Here is an 18,255-nt window from a genome sequence, read left to right as displayed (position 1 = left end):
TTTATATAGAAAATTTTCGCACGAAACACACCGTACATCGTTTAGCAGTTTAAAAAGTGTGCCACGAATATTTAAAACTTCATCCACTTTTTTAAGTGGAAACGAACGGAGACTATTACCAAACAAGTTGGAATTTGTCGACCATCTGTTTGTTTGGGCAATTCTGGTTTCTGAAGTCAAGTTCTTCTGCCACGCATGGCTCTGGCCCAGCGTGGCCTGCTCCATAAACGGGCCTTGAGTTGGGCCTTTCCTAACATCCGGCCCATTTCCCCCTGCGCGGCAACATCAGTCATCAGCTGGGAAAACGAGAAGACGACGCAGTCCTCATCTGAGTCATCTCTAGCAAAGATTTTACTTCAAGAGACTAAAATCAATTAGACTGGCATACGTATTTAATTGAAGCTTAAGAAATACTCCCTCCATTCCAAATTAATCTACATAGTCTTTTTTTAAGGTTATTCCTAAATGATCTACATATTTGTGTTCATTTATTAGGTCTATTCGTTATTTGTGCATTGGAATAAATGGACATTGATAAATCCATGCACACAAGCATTTATAACCCACATGGAATATCTTGATTTGCTATTGGCTAGGAAATAGTGGGGATGGTGCATACATTGAGTAAATATAGTATGAGAGAGTTATTAGCTTTTTTTGGTCTTGGTGTATCTTTGAAATATGTAGATCAATTTAAAATGGAGGGAGTACTAGTATACTATAATTAATTAAGAGTGTTAATGAGGTACACTAAAGTCATTTCTCTTCCCTTCGCTTGTAGTACTAATTTGCCTGTGCCATGTTATAAATGAAATCTCTCTGTGAGACCGAGCGATTAGTAAAATATGTTTGGATTATGCCAAAATCTATCTATTATATTATTAAAGGAATAGAAAAAAGAGACTCCACGTTCGCTCAAATGGTCTAGAAATTCTCACATTAATCGGAGAAAAAGAAAAGGCAGAGTCCATATAGAAATACAATTTAGAAATAGCTGAAATTCGGAATTAAAAAATAAGGAATATTAGAAGAGTAGACTAGATTCCATATAGAAATACAATTAGGAAATAGCTAAAATTTGGAATTTAAAAATAAGGAAAATTAGAAGTAGAGTATAGAGTCCATATAGAAATACAATTAGGAAATAATAGAAATTCGGAATTAAAAATAAAGAATATTAGAAGTAGAGTATATAGTCCATATAGAAATACAATTAAGAAAAAAAATAGAAATTCGGAATTAAAAAATAAGGAATATTAGAAGTAGAGTATAGAGTCCATATAGGAATTTAAAACTAACTAAAATTCGGAATAAATATAATAAAATTAAAAGTAGAGCTTAGAGTCCGTATAAAAATATAATTTACTAATAACTAAAATTCAAAATTAAGAAAAAACATTGGAAGAAGAGTTTAAAGTCAATATAGGAATACAATTTAGAAGTAACTGAAATTTAAAATTAAAAATTAAAGAATATTGAAAGATGGGTTTGTATAGAAATACAATTTAGAAATAGCTGAAATTATAAATTAAAAAGTAAGGAATATCAGAAGAGAAGACTAGAGTCCATATAGAAATACAATTTAGAAATAATTGAAATTCGAAATTAAAAAATAAGGAATATTAGAAGAGTAGACTAGAGTCCATATAGAAGTATAATTAGGAAATAACTGAAATTTGAAATTAAAAATAAGGAATATTAGAAGTAGAGTATAGAGTCCATATAGAAATACAATTAAGAAAAAAAAAGAAATTTGGAATTAAAAAATAAGGAATATTAGAAGTAGAGTATAGAGTCTATACTAAAATTCGGAATAAACGTAATAAAATTAAAAGTAGTGTTTAGAGTCCGTATAAAAATACAATTTACAAAAAAAACTAAAATTAGAAATTAAGAAAAACATGGGAAGAAGAGTTTAAAGTCAATATAGGAATACAATTTAGAAGTAACTGAAATTTGAAATTAAAAATTAAAGAATATTGAAAGATGAGTTTAGAGTCCACATGGAAATACAATTAGAAATAATAAAAATTCAGAATTAAAAAAATATTAAAAGACGAGTCTAGAGTCCATATAGGAATATATATAATTTACAAATAACTAAAATTTGATATTAAAAAAATTAATAACTATCACGTATATAAAATAAAATATGAATATTATACATTAGTTGTTTCGTAAAGTTATTGCAAAATTTAAAATTATGTTGTCATTTTAATATATCTGAATAATATAATGAGAAAACGTATATGCTATTATATGAGAGAAAATATAATGATGCTAGCCGCACAGATACAATCTATGCGGGCCACCATGCTAGTTCAGCTCAAGGCAGCAAATTAATGGCCCCAGGTCGGCAGCAAAAGTTGCACCGATATAGTGAGTGTGAGTCCCGCCGATCGGAGAATCCACGGCACTGTAGCGCCTGCCGGCAATCATCATCGATCTTCTTCGTCTGTGCCGGACGTCATCGATCGATCTACCCATCGACATCGAGAGTGACACAACGTAGCTAGCTACAGCCTTATGCATGCGAGTCCTACTGGCCGGTCTAGACTCTACAAGAATACTCTCTCCGTCCTTAAAAAAAAGACATACCATAGTTTTTATGTCCAACATTTGACCATCCGTCTTATTTTAAAAAATTATAAAAAAAATTAAAAAGACAAGTCACACATAAAATATTAATCATGTTTTATCACCTAACAACAATGAAAATATGAATTATAAAAAAAATTATATAAGACGGACGGTCAAAGTTGAACACGAAAATTCAGGGTTTGTCTTTTTATTTGGGACGGAGGGAGTATATCGATCCCCAAATCGCTGTTGCTGATATGAGCTCTCGAGATTAATTGATCGATTGCCATGGATGTCGCTGCACGATCAACTGTCACATCGTAAATCCCCGCTACTAGCAAATACTCCATCCGTCTCATAATATAAGGGATTTTAAGTTTTTATTTGTAACGTTTGACCACTCGCCTTATTCAAAATTTTTTGAAATTATTATTTATTTTATTTGTGACTTACTTTATTATCTATAGTATTTTAAGCCCAACTTTTCGTTTTTTATATTTATAAAAAAATTGAATAAGACGAGTGGTCAAACATTGCAAATAAAAACTCAAAATCCCTTATATTGTGGGACAGAGGGAGTACTGTACTCAATTAGTAATTTCGTTGTTTAGCTATGCTAAATGACAACCCACATGCATATATAGGTCGTTCCGCGTAAATAGCAAATATGGACGTTGAGATGAGATGTGCATGCATTCAGGGGCTCTCCGAGTCTCCATTAGAGCAAGTTTAATAGTATAGCCAACTACTAGCTTTAATTCATTTATAGCCAATCTAATAGCTTATTCATACAGTAGTTACATACTACAATATTAATACCCGGTCCCACTTATCATACACACCATATGTCTTGGAGTCCGTGCTACAGTTGGCTATAAATCTGTAGCCCGCTCCTCTTCTCTCTTCTCATTTATTTTCTTAAAATATATTTACAGCTGTATCCTGCTATTGTACCTGCTCTTATATTGCTTCCTCATGGAATCAAGGGGGCTCAAATGTAGTATCACTACCAGACTCTTTTCTAACAATGCCATGCTGCAGCTGTTCAGAGCTACTAAAAATTGGCTTTCTAGAGAAGGACGTCGATGTAATTCAGTGGCGCTGATCATTGAGTAGATGCTACGTTTCATGTTGTTTTTATCCAGGCATGGTGGCTGAATTTGGGGTGTGTACTTAGTGTACGTTAGTCTGTTAGACGCCTACTCCTATCAAACAAGTAAGGAATGGACTGAACTCCCAAAAGCCCAGACAGGAGTGACTTACAGTGGGCCATAGTTTATTGCATGGGGCAGCAATTAGGAGACCCTAATCCATGATTGCAGCCACAAGCCACTGCGTCTACTCCCCTTCTAGGAAGCAGGCACTATTGTTTTGTAACCTGGATTTAGCCTATGCTGGTTGCACGCTCGTCTTAATTCGTGGCGTCGTGCTGCGTTTGTGTCGTTCTGGCCGTAGTTTATTTTAGATTTCTTTGTCATTTCTTTCGATCATTGCCTGGTCCTTTTTGCCGTATTGTCATGTACCTCACCCGGTTTGCACTAAAGCTACGGATCGACTGGAGATTGTTCAAGTTTACTTTATGCACGCCAAGAAAAAACTTTCTACATAGGAAACTGAGTTTTTGACTGAAACTTTTTTGACCAAAACGTGTTATGTCAATGACTGTTGTTGAATCGTTAATGTTGGTCAGTTAACAGTAAAAGATCGCTGCACAGTGCTGTTCCTCAGAAACAGTTGTTCGCCAATCGCCAGTCATCAAAGAGGCATGTACTGTATTATTCTCTACGCAAGACTGGTCAAATATCTGCATTTAATTTGTTTCGTCTGAGAGCTTCCGTATACAATACAATGTACATCGTATATAGTACGAAAACATATCAGTATCTGACGGCATGGCAAGTATCTTTCTGCTAAGTACTGTGGGCACACAAGCACAACTGCACAAGGGCCACATGCAGGGAGACATCAGAGATGGCAACACACCCCTAGTTGCAAAATTCAGAAGATATACTCCTACACAACAAGCAGCTAAGCACCGAGCCGCAGCTGCTGATCCTGCTAGCTAATCACTGATGTTTGTAGGTACATGCACGAACGGTTATGCAAATCAGCAAGTGCCCAAGTCGGCTATTGAATTCCCCAAGTGGGGCATGCAGTGGTCTCACTCACCTACGGATGATGAGAGGAGACAGACACCTCTTTTTCTTCCTTGCGGCCATGAGCTTTCTTTCGCTGCTACTAGCACATTGCCTCCCTTTTCTTCTGAATCTCCCTTGATCTCCTCTCAAAAAAAAAAAAAGAAGAAAAGAAACCCTTATTTTCTCACTCCAAAAGAATTTATTCTCTCTAGACAGGTGCAAGTACCTCTCTTATTAATGCACTCAACATCCTCAGACCCACCATGCACAACCCCACACCGACCATGTCCATCACCACTGTTGTCCCTGATCAAGTCTCAAAACTATATCTTCATAGGCCATGGCTAGCTAGAGGTAGATGTGCACATTTATTTCCAACCTCTTCACCAACTTGATCAATCTTCTATAGGTGCATCCTGAGATAATTATCATCCTCACATATGTACAACTGTAAATCTAGGAGCAATAAATAGAACCTATTTCAATCCCAATTGGAGCCAAATTATTCTTATTTGATTTTTCTTTATAATTTTCTCATGAAATTTATTCGCACAATTTTGGGGGGTCAATCCCTTACAATAATGAAAGGTAACATTTGTCTTTGGGTGAATAGCTAGTTCAATCCTTCAACTTTTGCTCAGGACTCGAATTAGTCATTGATGTTTTATAATGTCTAAAGTTCCAAACAAGTCCTTAAATATTATCATGTGTCTTAATATAGTCTTTGGACCCACTTAAAACGCCACGTGGACATGCCACATAATTCGTGCATGTAAAGTCAACATTTAAATGTCCATTTTAACCTTACATTTTCTATAAACAAAGAAAAGAAAAACAAAGGGAAAAACAAGTAGAAAGCAATCATAAAACAAAGGAAAATGCCACATTGTTTTAGTTGCCATTGCATGCTACATCTTTTGGCAGCCAATGGCCAAATGCCACTTTTTTTCTCAATAATTTTTATTTTTTTCATATGAAAAACTTAAGGGTAGAATGGATATTTGATTATTGAATTTGAATGCATAGATGATGTGTGTGCACGTGGCTTTTTAGTGGGTCTAAGGACTATATTAAAATCACACAATAAACTTTAGTGACTTGTTTGGACAATATAGAATATCAGGGACTAAATTGATCCTTAAACACAAACTAGGGGCGTGTTATTTTCGGCCCATAGGTTTTGGATGATTAGCTACAACTAAAACAAGAAACGTGATTAGTATATTATGAATTATTTAAAGAAATGATTTTTAAATAATTTTTTAAAGCACCATATATATAGAAAGTTTACATAAAAGACACTGTTTAACGGTTTAGAAAACGTTCTAACGAAAAACAAGAAGCAGTTAAGTTCAATTAGCTCTTTAGAACATGGCCCAAGTATGACATCAGGGTTGGCGGATAAAACCATACACCTACGTCTTGACAAATCAAAATCCATATTCTTTGTTTATAAGCTAAGCACTTGAATTTTTTTTTATAAATTTCGACAGTTTGACCTAATCTTATCTGATTGTAGCTGTATTAATGTATTATATTTAGATGTCGTCTTAGAATACAGTTTTAAACTTTGAGCACCAATATGCACGATTGTATCGATTTAGATTCAACATTAAAAACCTCCTAACATCATGCACCACTTTGTTCTTCTTTTTCCAACAAATAATCAAAAAAAATATTTATGTGATCGAGCTTAATTATTGGTGTACATGACACATATATATCTTCAGTTTGCACCAGAAGAATGGTTCCACACAAGCATTTCGCAGACATACATAGCAGCCAGCAACAACGTCATGCATGTGGATTTTCATTTTAATTTCTTCTTCCCTTTAATCTGCGAGCTGTGAATATGTCCAGCATATGCTCCTATATAAATTTAATGGCGGCTTCTTCTCTCCTCTCCTCTCAATGCTGTCCATACTACGCATATATACGTTCTCAACACTTTCGCTAGCAGCTTATAGCTTATATATCACCATCTCTCAGCTCCCTCAGCTCCTCTCCCCTCTCACCTGCATTTTGCACTCACCAAAACCCTCATCACATCTCAAACTTTCACATCATACCAACTCTCCCAAGAACTCCAGTCTCCGATCCTCATCTTGCTAGCTGCTCGATCTGCATGGGTTGCTACTGGCAGAGAAGCTGCAGGAAGAAGAAGGCTCATCATCATCTACAGTTTCGCTGGTCGTCCTTGCTTGTGCTTCTTCTTCTGCTGCTGCTGCTGCTGATGGTGCCGAGATGCAAGGCTTCGAGGGGCATGCAGACCTTCAAGGCCAGGCCATTGGAGAGGGGAGCTTCCAACCATTTCCTCGGGTTCTTGCCGAGAGGGCCCATCCCTCCGTCCGGCCCGTCGAGGCAGCACAACTCCATCGGCCTCGACAGCCAGCTGCAGACTCCATGAAGAAGAAGAAGAAGAAGAAGGAGAAGGAGAGCTATAGATTTGGAGTATATAGTATAGAGATCATTATATAGATACATTTTTTATGTGGTGTAATTAGTAGTATTGATTATATATATATATATGAGCTGCAGCCTGCATGTGCCATGTAGGAAGTGGTTACATATTTTGGAGATCAAAGAAAAGGGAGCAGGTTTTGGTGATTAACAACGACTTTGATCACTTGGGGGGAAGCTTCTCTTCCATTTTCTTACTCTGGGATGCAGAGTTGTTGATGCTCTTTTTCTTTTATTTGTAAACCTGATTTCATTTGTTTATTAAAGCTAAACAATGATATGATGATGCATACTGCTATGGCATTCTTTCTCTCGAGAGAAAAGGAGAGGATGTCTGAAATTGGTCGGCTGCTGATGACTTTCCTGCAGCTTAGTTGGGGCAGAATTGCAGGGCCAGCTTTGACGAAAAACGTTGAAGTTGGGAGCACCTTGCCCAACAGCTGATCCTACTTCTTTGACCATATAAATTAAAGATTTTCTCCTTAGAGGGCAGCGTATCCCTATCATTTTTATCCCTCATTATATATAGATAAAACGTTGTTGCATGATGTAAGTCGCTTTAAATATTTCTCGAAACTATATGTGTTTTCTAAAACAATCTCTCCATGAAGACATTTAAATATGTGTGCCCCCATGTACTCTCTCCATTCCAACTGTTACATTTATATATTGTCTAGTAGAGATTAAGATCGAGGAGAAAATATATACTTTTGATGCCCATGGAGTGTGAGATTGGTTAGCGATAAGTTTTTTTTAAAAGTTAGGAACTTAGCTTATCGAACATATGGAACTTAGCTCTCGAATAACCCTATATGAAATTCCCTACTATGGAGACTTGAACTCAGGATTTTTGATGCTACTCAGGTCACTGTAACTATTAGACTACATGCTCTTTCACGGTTAGTGGTAGGTTAGAAAGAAATTTAAATGAAATATGATTGATGGGATAATTAAGTAGTAGTCTCAATAGTGTAAAAGATACTTATATTTAGAAACGTTTGATTTAAATGGCCGTTGAGATCGACAGTAATAGCGGTTTGCAACTGAATCATTTATCCTCACAAGCTCAAAGTTTGGTGTGTTGGATACGCATTAAACTTGCGCCAGGTAGTTGGATGCGATCTCGCTAACCTTTGTCAGTCGATGCTAATTAATTAACTAACTAATATCACGTCATATGTTGTCGCTAATTAAACAGTGCGTATGCTTATTACTAGCCTTCTGCAGAGGGTAGTTGGTTGACACTTTTTGCCTGTGATATTTGGTCAAGTAGTAGAGATCTATCGATGGAAAGAACAAGCAGGTGTGGACGAGAAGGATGAAGGCGTGATGACATGACGCTATTTGGACATGCTGCTTTTTCGTACAGTATAAAATATATATTTTTTCCTCCCCTGGAGAGAATGCTAATAAGCTGATCGCTTGGAAAATCGCTTGGAAATTGTGATGTGCTCGTCTGAACTAACAAACACGGTTTGATATCGACTAGTTCAGAAAGATAAAGCCAGGAGCCTAGGAGGCAGGAAACTAGACTGCATCCAAGCAATGCATGCGAGGAGATTAGTGGTTTAATTAGAACGTCTTAGTACAGTGATTGCAAAGGCTCATGCGAGACATCATCTGAACAACTCGTGATTGAAACCAACCCTTTCATCACAACGCCTGATTGCAGAGGTTCATGTCAGACATCGGTCCTTTTCGATCTTCAAATTGCATTTCGGATCATAACTAAAACACAATCGTGCAGTACGACCTCTCAGATCATCACAAGCGATTAAAAAAAAAGCCTCTTGTTGGTGGCTGCAGAACGTGAGCTCAGCTCATTAACTGGCAGAGACGCCCACACAGTGACCTGGAAGCTTTCTAGGACATTGGCAAGGACGACGCAAGAGCGCACGAATAGTGTGATCTTTTCGCCGCCCTTTTCGCAGTTACTACCACTCGTCATTCGATCTGAACAGGGAATGCGGACGACGTTTCAGAGAGGTGCAGACGAAAGAGGCCAATGCACCACATTCACGGCCAATAAAGATAACCTGTGCAGCTGCTGCTGCTAGCCTCCGTTCAGGGTTTACAATAACGATTGACCACTAAATTTTGAGCCCCATCAGTATCACGATTTTTGATAAATTTCGATTGGTTTTCGATAAATTTTGACCAAATTTATTGTTTAACCTTCGAAATTCCAATCGAAACTTAATTCCGAGCCATGTCAAAGTGTCAAAATTTTACGGAATTCGACTGGTTTTCATTGGAATTGTGAACCCTGCCTTATTCGTCTCGCGTCCGTCGTCTGAAAGATCAATAGAAATGTAGTAGAATGCTACAATGCCAGCCTGCCTGTCGTCCTGTGCGAGAACAGTATGCTCGACTTTTACCCAATTTTGACCTCTCGATCGGTCAAGGCGTGCAATGCAACCGTGCTGTGCGTAAGTTGTGAACTTGTGATGAGCTGCTGCAAAATTTACACTAGAGGGTGACGCTGCAGCTGGCCTGCCTGCATCATGCTTGAAGCGACGACCAAGAACTCAAGAAGAGGAAGAAAGCTACGTGCATACGCGACCACGCCGGCCAGCCCGCATTGCATTTATATGCAACGCTAGCGTGAATGCACTGTGATACGCGCAGGTCGAATCGGAGAGGGTAAATTGGCTCTGTTCGTCAGCAATACAAGCTGCAGCTGCTGCATCGCAAATTCGCTACAAGCTGCACCAATTCTTAACTACTGGCCGCTCAAAAAAACTACCAGCCAAACAAATCAAATAAAAGCTCCCTCTATGTTTTTATGTTACAAGTTGTTTTATTTTTTTTAGTTAAAATTCTTTAAGTTTAACTAAGTTTATAGAAAAAGATAGCAACATCCACAACGTCACATTAGGTTTATTAAATTTAACATTAAATATATTTTGATAATATGATTATTTTGTATTAAAAATATTGTTATTTTTTTCTGAACTTAAGCAAACTTAAAAGTTTGGCTAATAAAAAAAATAAACGACTTTAATGTAAAACGGAGGAAGTAGTACAGTACATGCTGTAGTAGATTCGGACAGGATTCCTCTACGCCAACAGGAGTACTACAGGACTGGCACAAGTGGATGGACACGCAACCGGGGCCGAGTCGCACGCAACGTTGCGAAGTCCGCACGCCCGCGCGCTGGCCGACTGCATGCTGCTGCTACGAACGAACAGGCGCACGCACAGCGGCGCGCGCGTCCACGAGCACCGGCAGTAGCAGCCTGGGGGTTTGACACCGTACGTGTGTATGAGCGTGCGCGTGCGGCCGACGTCTCTGCAGGCTGCCACTGCATACTTCAAACCGGCACGCGCGTAGACGCGTAGTGCTGTGTGCTGCTGTGCCCCCCCGTTCGTCTTCGTCGTCGTCGTTTCTCCATACGCGCGCTTCGCCATGCATGGCCCATGGCTGCCTGCTACTGCCAGTCGCCGCCGCACCGCCGGCAACGGGGCCCCCGCCTTGGAAGCCACAGATTTAGCTGTAATGCTTCAAGACAGCAAGACACTGGGAAGTACTCGAGCGAACGGTGTGACGGATGACTGGATGATTAGCCCTAACGCATGGTGACGGATGATTGATTAGTCGAACTGGCAGGTGTGTCCCCGTTCCCAGCAGCAGCGCCATTGTCAGCCGACGAGCGAGAGGAAGATGTTTGGGCATCCGAGGCATTTTCGTCGTCCAATTGCGGTCGATAGCATCATTGCCTTCGGATGACGACTTCACACACCCATATCACATCACTCCTAAGTTCTGGACCACCGATTCTAGCTAATTATAACTTCTGAAGTCAAGGATAGACAAACGTCCCGCATATCAACATAGGGTATGTTTAGTTCATGAAAAAAATTTAAAGTTTAAAAAAAGTTGAGAGTTTTAAAAAAAAAGTTGAAAGTTTATACGTGTAGAAAAGTTTTTGATGTGATATGATATGATGGTAAGTCGGGAATAGAGGGGAAACTAAACACGGCCATACTCCGTGATGTCGTACTGTATTCAGAACGACGATTCAAGTGCTAATGTTTAACAAAGCCAAACATTAGTACTCCATCCATTTCATAATATAAGAAAGTCTTACATTATAAAATGGAGGAAGTACTCAATAGAGCTCATATCAGGGCTCATGCAAGGAATCTGAACACCGATTAAGCTACTTCTGAGTTCAATAGAGCCATACAGAGTAGGAGCTTGAACAAACAATTCACGGCTCATGCAAGGAATCAACTGAATCTACATGCTTCACGCACCACCATGACTGGAGCAAAAACAAATCGACGTGAACCCCAGAAACACGTTCTTATTACAGCAGGAAGGTCTGGAGCACACTGAATTACTTTAAGTGCACATCTGTTTGATGATCTCCTTGTTATTGGCAAGGTAGCTACACAGTAAGAAGAAAAGAGAAACGGAACACCTTGTTCTGATATGCATCCTTCCCTCAGAAAACGATGTTCTGCCATGGTTATGATCTGCAGACTTTCCTCATGCCCTTAGCTCGACATAGGATCCTGAGATGCCTGAGGTGCCAATCAGGGTGATCTGCAAGTGAAATAAATAAATCATGAGCTTCAGGTGTTGGATATAGATTTGTCCTTCTAACTCCAGTCGAAGCAAGGAGGAACGAGCATATCAGCTATACACTGACATGAAAATATTATTCCACACATGTTACAACGTCAAGCATGAACTCGTCTATTTTAATTTGAAAACAATTCAAACTCGGTCTAAATCATATGTTCCAAATTGGCTGGAAGCAAACACCCCTATAAGCCCTTATAAGGTTTGAAGTAAGTGGTGACAATGGTAAATGAACAGCTCCTTTTTTTTTGACTAATTACAGATAAAATAAGATAAGCATACCCCCTTCTTGAAAGTTAACATGTTACATGGTACCAGGGGTGTATGCCAGTGCTCAATTGGAAGTACTACAGGTCTCTGTGCAAGCAAACAACAAAATAACAAGCATGTACCTTTTATTACCGAGCCTTACACAGTGTATAGCTGTGCAGGATAAACTGATTTAGCTTCCATTTTACATTTACATTTATTTGAAGTATATCTAGCACAAGACTTGGTAAAATGAGAATGCGCTGCAATTGTTCTCAAATCTCAACTTACCTGTGCAATTTCCCTTCTTCAAACCAAATGAATAGATAGACAAGATGATGGTCCTAGTTCATTCACTTGGTTTTTTTGGATGAGGTTGAGGTGTTTATATTCACTCTAAGCTACTCCTTCCGTTCTCAAATACATGATTTTTTAGGATGTATGTGGTCAAACCTCAAAATCCTAAATCACGGATATTTGCAAAAACATTAAGATTTGATGTGAAAATGACTGTAGTAGATTTGTCGTGAAAAACACTTTAATGTAGTTTTAGTTTTAATGATTTTTATATACATATTCAATTAGAAAAGATATGATCAAACATGAGCCCTGGAGGCTGTGACAATGTTCTAATCGTCAAGTAAAAAGATGGATGTAGAATCTCATTTCTCCCTTTGTATCAAGCAAAATAATAATAAAGGACTGTCCTGACATAGTACAACCTACTCCAATGACAAGTGATGACCCAAGATGCAGTCTGATATTAAATGATCCTTAGCCATAGAAAGGAATATATTCTTAAACACAAATAACACATTTGTGATAGCAGAAACTGCACATACTAACTCTGCTTCTACGCTGAAAATAACATCTACACAACATCTTGAATACAATCATAAGAAACCATTAAAAATGATAGCATAAATCCGCACTAAAGCATACATCAGGACCCACAATCCATGGACTTGTCAAATGCAAATCTACCACAGAAGCTGTCACAAAGGTAAAATATACAACAGGGATAGGTAACATAAGAGTGTACCTTTCCCCACTCGGACCCTACACCACTGCACCGCATTTTCAGGTGTATCATTTTAGTCCCCAACTCATTCTCCACTTTCTTACGTAGATAATTTTCCTCCGGGCCAAATGATTCCAGATATTTCATGTAACGCTTATATGCAGATTTAACAGCATCTTCTATATAACCAGGCAAGGGGCCCACATTCTGCAAGAGCAAGGAGTGGTACAACAAGTAATAAGCATAAGAAAGAGACACTGATGACTGATCCCCCAAATTGGCAGAAAGCAATACATCAATGAGGGATATATGTGATTAGGTACTGACCTCACCAGTTATACCACAAAGATCATCTAGAGCCATTCTTAGGGTGACTAGAACTCCACCAAATTCTTCACATGCCTCAGCTGCACGAAATACATTTAGCAAAGCCTCTTTCCCAGCCTTATCATCCGTAGCTTTGGATGCAGCTTTCTTTGCTTCAATTACAAGAGAATCTGGAAGTCCAGTCCAGCTAGCAGCCATCAAATCCTTAAACGCAGATTCAACTTCTGGGTCAGATATCGCCGGCAGATGCTTTTCATTTGAGCTGAACAAGCGCCTCAAGTTCCATGAAAAGGCATTGTTGCCACCTGAATTTAAAACAAGTATAAGTTAAACAACATTGAGCACAGAAAATTTGATATTGGGGTATGTACAATTTTGAACTAAGGCAACAGTGTTACATTGCAGCAAAATGAAGACCACAAAAGGCAAGATGACATCAATGACTCTTCCAAATATATTTCTCTTTGTCAACCATCCTCTTACCATGCTTCTCCCATTCTTATACACTTATGGCATATAAAGGACAAACAGTGGTTTTTTTTCCCGTCAACGTATTCTTTGACAAAAAGGTTAGAGAATAATAAGCTTATTTACTTCAGAATCAAGTGAAAAATCTCACTGTTTTGAACCAGTTATTCTTGGTTTGCAGCAACATCATTTTAAACAATATTGCCTGTTATTATGTGATCAAAGATGCAACACGAGCAGGAACAACACTTCAGGACAACACATCTGAAGTGAAGTTCAGGATCAGCTTGGAAATGTAAACCTTTATACACAGAGTGTTAACATTTTTCCTATTGATGCTTTAACTACAACGCAGCGACCAACAATTGGCACCCCCGCCACCCCCGAACCTTGTATCTTTACAACCAATAACTTCCTGGCAAATTATTATCACCACACACGATAGCATCTCAAATCCAATCTCTCGGAGTTGAAATCCCCCAAAACAATCAGATTCTACCACACGGCAAACACAAATCTGGAATCAGCCTGCACAAGCAAGCAGCACGCACAGAACCCTAAACACGCATCGTCAGCCCAATCCACCCCAAACACGAACTGAAGGAGGTATCATCATCATCGACTACAAGGTAGCGAAACAGCAAGAACAAGAAGAGTCAGATGGGAGGAGGACCTGAGACGGCGGCGGCGGCGATCGGGCGCGCGAGGGGCGCCACCGCGGCGGGGCGGGAGGAGGCGGCGGTGAGGGTGGACAGCGCGGCCGGGGAGATCCGGAGCAGACGGCGCGCGGCGGCGCAGGAGGAGCGGAGGGCGGCGGCCATCGCCGGGGAGAGGGATCGCGGCGAGATGGAGGCGACGGAGGCGGAGACGAAGGGCGAGGTTTCGTGGTGGGGTGGGTGGAATCGGGGTGTTTTGTCGTGATGTTTTTTGTGTTTCGTGCGCTTATGTGGGCCTGCCATTTCGGCCCGTATTGAATATAGGCCCGTAACTTCGCCGTGACAGGACCACAAAAATGGGCCGTTTCTTCAACACGCGGCCCGCCTAACCAAGTTGGCCCGTTAGTGTGACAGGGCCCGGAGGCAGATTGGATCGCTACCATTTGGTCAGCCAGTGTGGGCTGAAACTCTGTCAACCTGGCACGTATGGTCTATCTATGCGGCCCAATGCTTATTGGGATCCCCTACAGTCGACCGCACCGTGCCTTACAAGCCGAAGGGATTGGATCGCTTGGTGACCATGCGTTCTGGGCTGGAAAAATATTTGTCAGGCCATTCCCCTGCGCCGCAGCCCATTGAAATCAGCCCGCTTTGCACGTCCGCTCTACGATTGTACATGGCAGCGCCCCGCTGCTCTGGCTACAAAGTTTTGCTCTACTCCTACCTGACACTGATGATGGAGTAGGATGGAAATGGAATTGAGCTGTGAGCTGTTACCACAGGCAAGAGATTTGGGGTTTCTATGGCTGGACTAGTAAAAACGTGAATATTAGAGAATGACCTAATATCAAATAATTAGAAGGGGTGAGGTTTCGAATCCAGAGCGTTTCTAGTTATGGCTGGACTAGTACTCTAGTAGTTTGGTACCAAGTTAACTATACTTCATTCATGTATGTCTTTCACGCTAGACAGCTGGTTGGCGATCAGTAAACACTCTTGCTGAGAAAGACCGAACTCCAAAAACCAAAATCGGCATGAAACTAATCAGCTCCACATCACCGCATTAATTAATTAGTCCCCACTAACATGATCTCCCAAGAAACCACACGCACCAAACACTCACTGATCGATCGATCGATCAGTAGACGTCACTCGTCCCACTCGGCTTCGTCTCCGCGGACGACGGCGTGCGAGCCCAGCGCGACGAAGGCGAACACCGGCGTGGCGAATCCCAGGGCCACGGCGGCGACGGCGACCCTCCTGAGCACGCCGAAGCAGCGGAAGCACCGGAGCCCCGGCAGGAACCGGAGGTAGACGCACCACAGCCACAGGGTGAGGCCGGCCACCGCCAGTGCCACCGACGCCGACGCGCGGCGGACGGCGCGCGCGCGCCGTGACCGCCGCCCCCACGTCGCCGTCGCCGTCGTCAGTGCCATGGCCGCCGCCGCCGCGGCCATCTGCGCCGCGCAGCTCAGCAGCATGCACGCCTCGACGCCGCGCATGGCGGCGGCCTCCTCGGCCGTCATCCCATCGCAAGAACACTACACGAGCATATATTACAAACACATCAGATTCAGACTAAAACGAACAGTGCAAAAATACAACTTGGAGGAGCACATGTGTTTAATTACCAGGTTTTCCGTCATTTCTGTGCCGTAAAATGACACGATCAAGTGGAAGAACACCACGCATGATGCAGTCCAGCCCCCGAAACAAAAAATGTATTCCAACGACGCAACCAGGGGATACATCATTATCTCTGCAGGCACAAAAAAAAATGAAGTAAAAAAAACATCATACATGGGCCGGGAGGGGAATTGGAGCAGAAAAAACGAATTATTCAAGGATTAACAGGAACTCACTCTCAAATCTGTCAACAAAAAGGGCGTTGCATCGTGCAGCTGCAGCTTGCTTCTTCATGGGAGGATGAGACTGCCTAGGATTTGAGTTGGCACGCAATGGATTTCTGGGCTTCAAGGGGATAGTGATATAGGCACATGTGAAATGAAATGAAACGGCTGCCAGCACAACGTGTTGCTGCACATACTCATATGCCAGGATGGTCATCTAGCTAGCTACTAAATCTTTGAAGTTAATTAAGGTCAGTATTACTAGTGCATGCATGGTCTGGCCAATTAGGCAGTGCATTTGCACAAGAATACAAGACCGGGCTGTCCATGGATTAAACGTAAGCACACTAATGTAGAAGGAAAAACGGAAACGCAGACGTGACTGCTCCAACCTGCCATATATAACTGGCCGGCTTGCTTGGCCAAAGCACCATTGCAAAGAGATGGAAGTTGCCGAATGCAAGTTAAGGTAAGGCGTCTGCAAATAATGCGCTGTGCTCAAATGCTTAACTTGTAAAGTTGTACTAAATATATAAGGATGTGAATCGATCGGAAGCTTTAATTGGCGGTTAACTGGTTATGTTCGCATGTGGCCACGGGGCAGAAGCGAGATCATCAACCAACGCTTTCCCGTTTTCCATTTCGGTGTCGCGAGTTGTGAGTGGGTGGATGATATATCGATCGGGTATTCGCCATTCGGGGAAGTGAAGCACACGCAGCAGGCAATACCACGCTGTGATCATCCCAAGCTAGAAGGGGCCATGGAAACGGGTTCTACTAGAATGGTGTTAGCGAGTTCACATTGTTGATTGGAAGAACAACCACGTACATGTAACAATTTGATCAGAGAGGATTTAATCTCTTGACACTGGGAAGTAGGAAGAAGGCGACGTGAAACCACCAATTGCCGATCCAAGCTAGCTGCAGTAGTTGTTTCAGAATGGAGCAAATAGTATGTATGATGAGTGTGTAAAAACGGCAGTGTGACGACACTACCACCGGTCTCTGCGTGCGAGACCTTAACCAACAAATGCAGTTCTCTCTCTGGCTCCTTTACTCACCGCGGGCTCTTTAGTGGCAGCTAGCTTCGCTGCACCTGCAGGTGCGTGCGATCGAGCTGCATCAGAAGGTAAGGTGCACAAGCTAATTACTGCAAGGAAAAAAAAAGATGGTCAGTGAGAGAGCTTCCAGTGAATTAAATTTGAAAATATACTGTTTATTTAATTTTTTTCTCAGGAATATTCGGGGTGCAAAAACTTGTGCAGAAATATACCATCAGTGTCGCACTTCCGTTGCGCGAAAATGACGTGGGGATGACGTCGCGGGTGATATCGCACGGCAACGGCGCGAGACCGTGCGGTCTCACGGAATGGAAGAGCGAGACCGTTCGGTCTCGCAGAAGCAATCAGCGACATTGTCCAATAGGATCCATTTGATTAGTGGTTAATTACTTAATTAACATTTAACTAATAATAATTAGTGATTAATTATTCTAATTAATGATTAATTAATTAATTATTAATTAATCACTAATAAGGATAATTAACCACTAATTAAATTGGCAAGGCACGGTATCGCTCTTTGCTTGAGCGATAGCGTTGATTGCTTCAGCGCTATCGCTGTTTGCTTGGGCGAGACCGCGCGGTCTCGCACTGCTACCGTGCGAGACCGTGCGCTTTCATTGCGCGATACCGGTCGCAACGTCATTTCCACGTCATTTTCGCGTAATGATTGTGTGAGACCGATGGTATATTTGTGCAAAAGATTTTGCATCCCGAATATTTCTAACAAAAAATTGAATGAATGATGAATGGCAGGATGGGTGATTCGGCTTGCAAACAAGGCAGGCCAGTACAGAACGTCTATCGTGGAGTAAGCATATATATATATATATATATATATATATATATATATA

General features: G+C 41.0%; 2 protein-coding genes across 2 annotated transcripts; both read right to left on the bottom strand.

Annotated features, from left to right (window-relative positions):
- Window positions 1-11,147: 11,147 nt before the first annotated feature.
- On the bottom strand, window positions 11,148-14,748 carry LOC4335816 (succinate dehydrogenase subunit 5, mitochondrial-like). The gene is made up of 4 exons (NM_001402367.1): window positions 14,508-14,748; window positions 13,367-13,671; window positions 13,061-13,246; window positions 11,148-11,730 (listed from the first exon to the last, which is right to left on the bottom strand). Exons 1-4 carry the CDS (start codon window positions 14,653-14,655, stop codon window positions 11,674-11,676), a joined length of 696 nt encoding a protein of 231 aa, NP_001389296.1. The 5' UTR covers window positions 14,656-14,748; the 3' UTR covers window positions 11,148-11,673.
- Window positions 14,749-15,409: 661 nt separating this feature from the next.
- Window positions 15,410-16,701, bottom strand: LOC9266346 (uncharacterized). The gene is made up of 3 exons (XM_026025119.2): window positions 16,353-16,701; window positions 16,122-16,249; window positions 15,410-16,031 (listed from the first exon to the last, which is right to left on the bottom strand). The coding sequence occupies exons 1-3, from the start codon at window positions 16,555-16,557 to the stop codon at window positions 15,639-15,641; spliced, it is 726 nt and encodes a 241-aa protein (XP_025880904.1). The 5' UTR covers window positions 16,558-16,701; the 3' UTR covers window positions 15,410-15,638.
- Window positions 16,702-18,255: the final 1,554 nt, after the last annotated feature.

Source organism: Oryza sativa, chromosome 4 (assembly GCF_034140825.1).
Source record: "Oryza sativa Japonica Group chromosome 4, ASM3414082v1".
In the NCBI taxonomy this organism is placed as follows: domain Eukaryota; kingdom Viridiplantae; phylum Streptophyta; class Magnoliopsida; order Poales; family Poaceae; genus Oryza; species Oryza sativa.
Note: the sequence above shows the minus strand (reverse complement) of the source record. Positions and strands in the feature narration are given on the sequence as shown.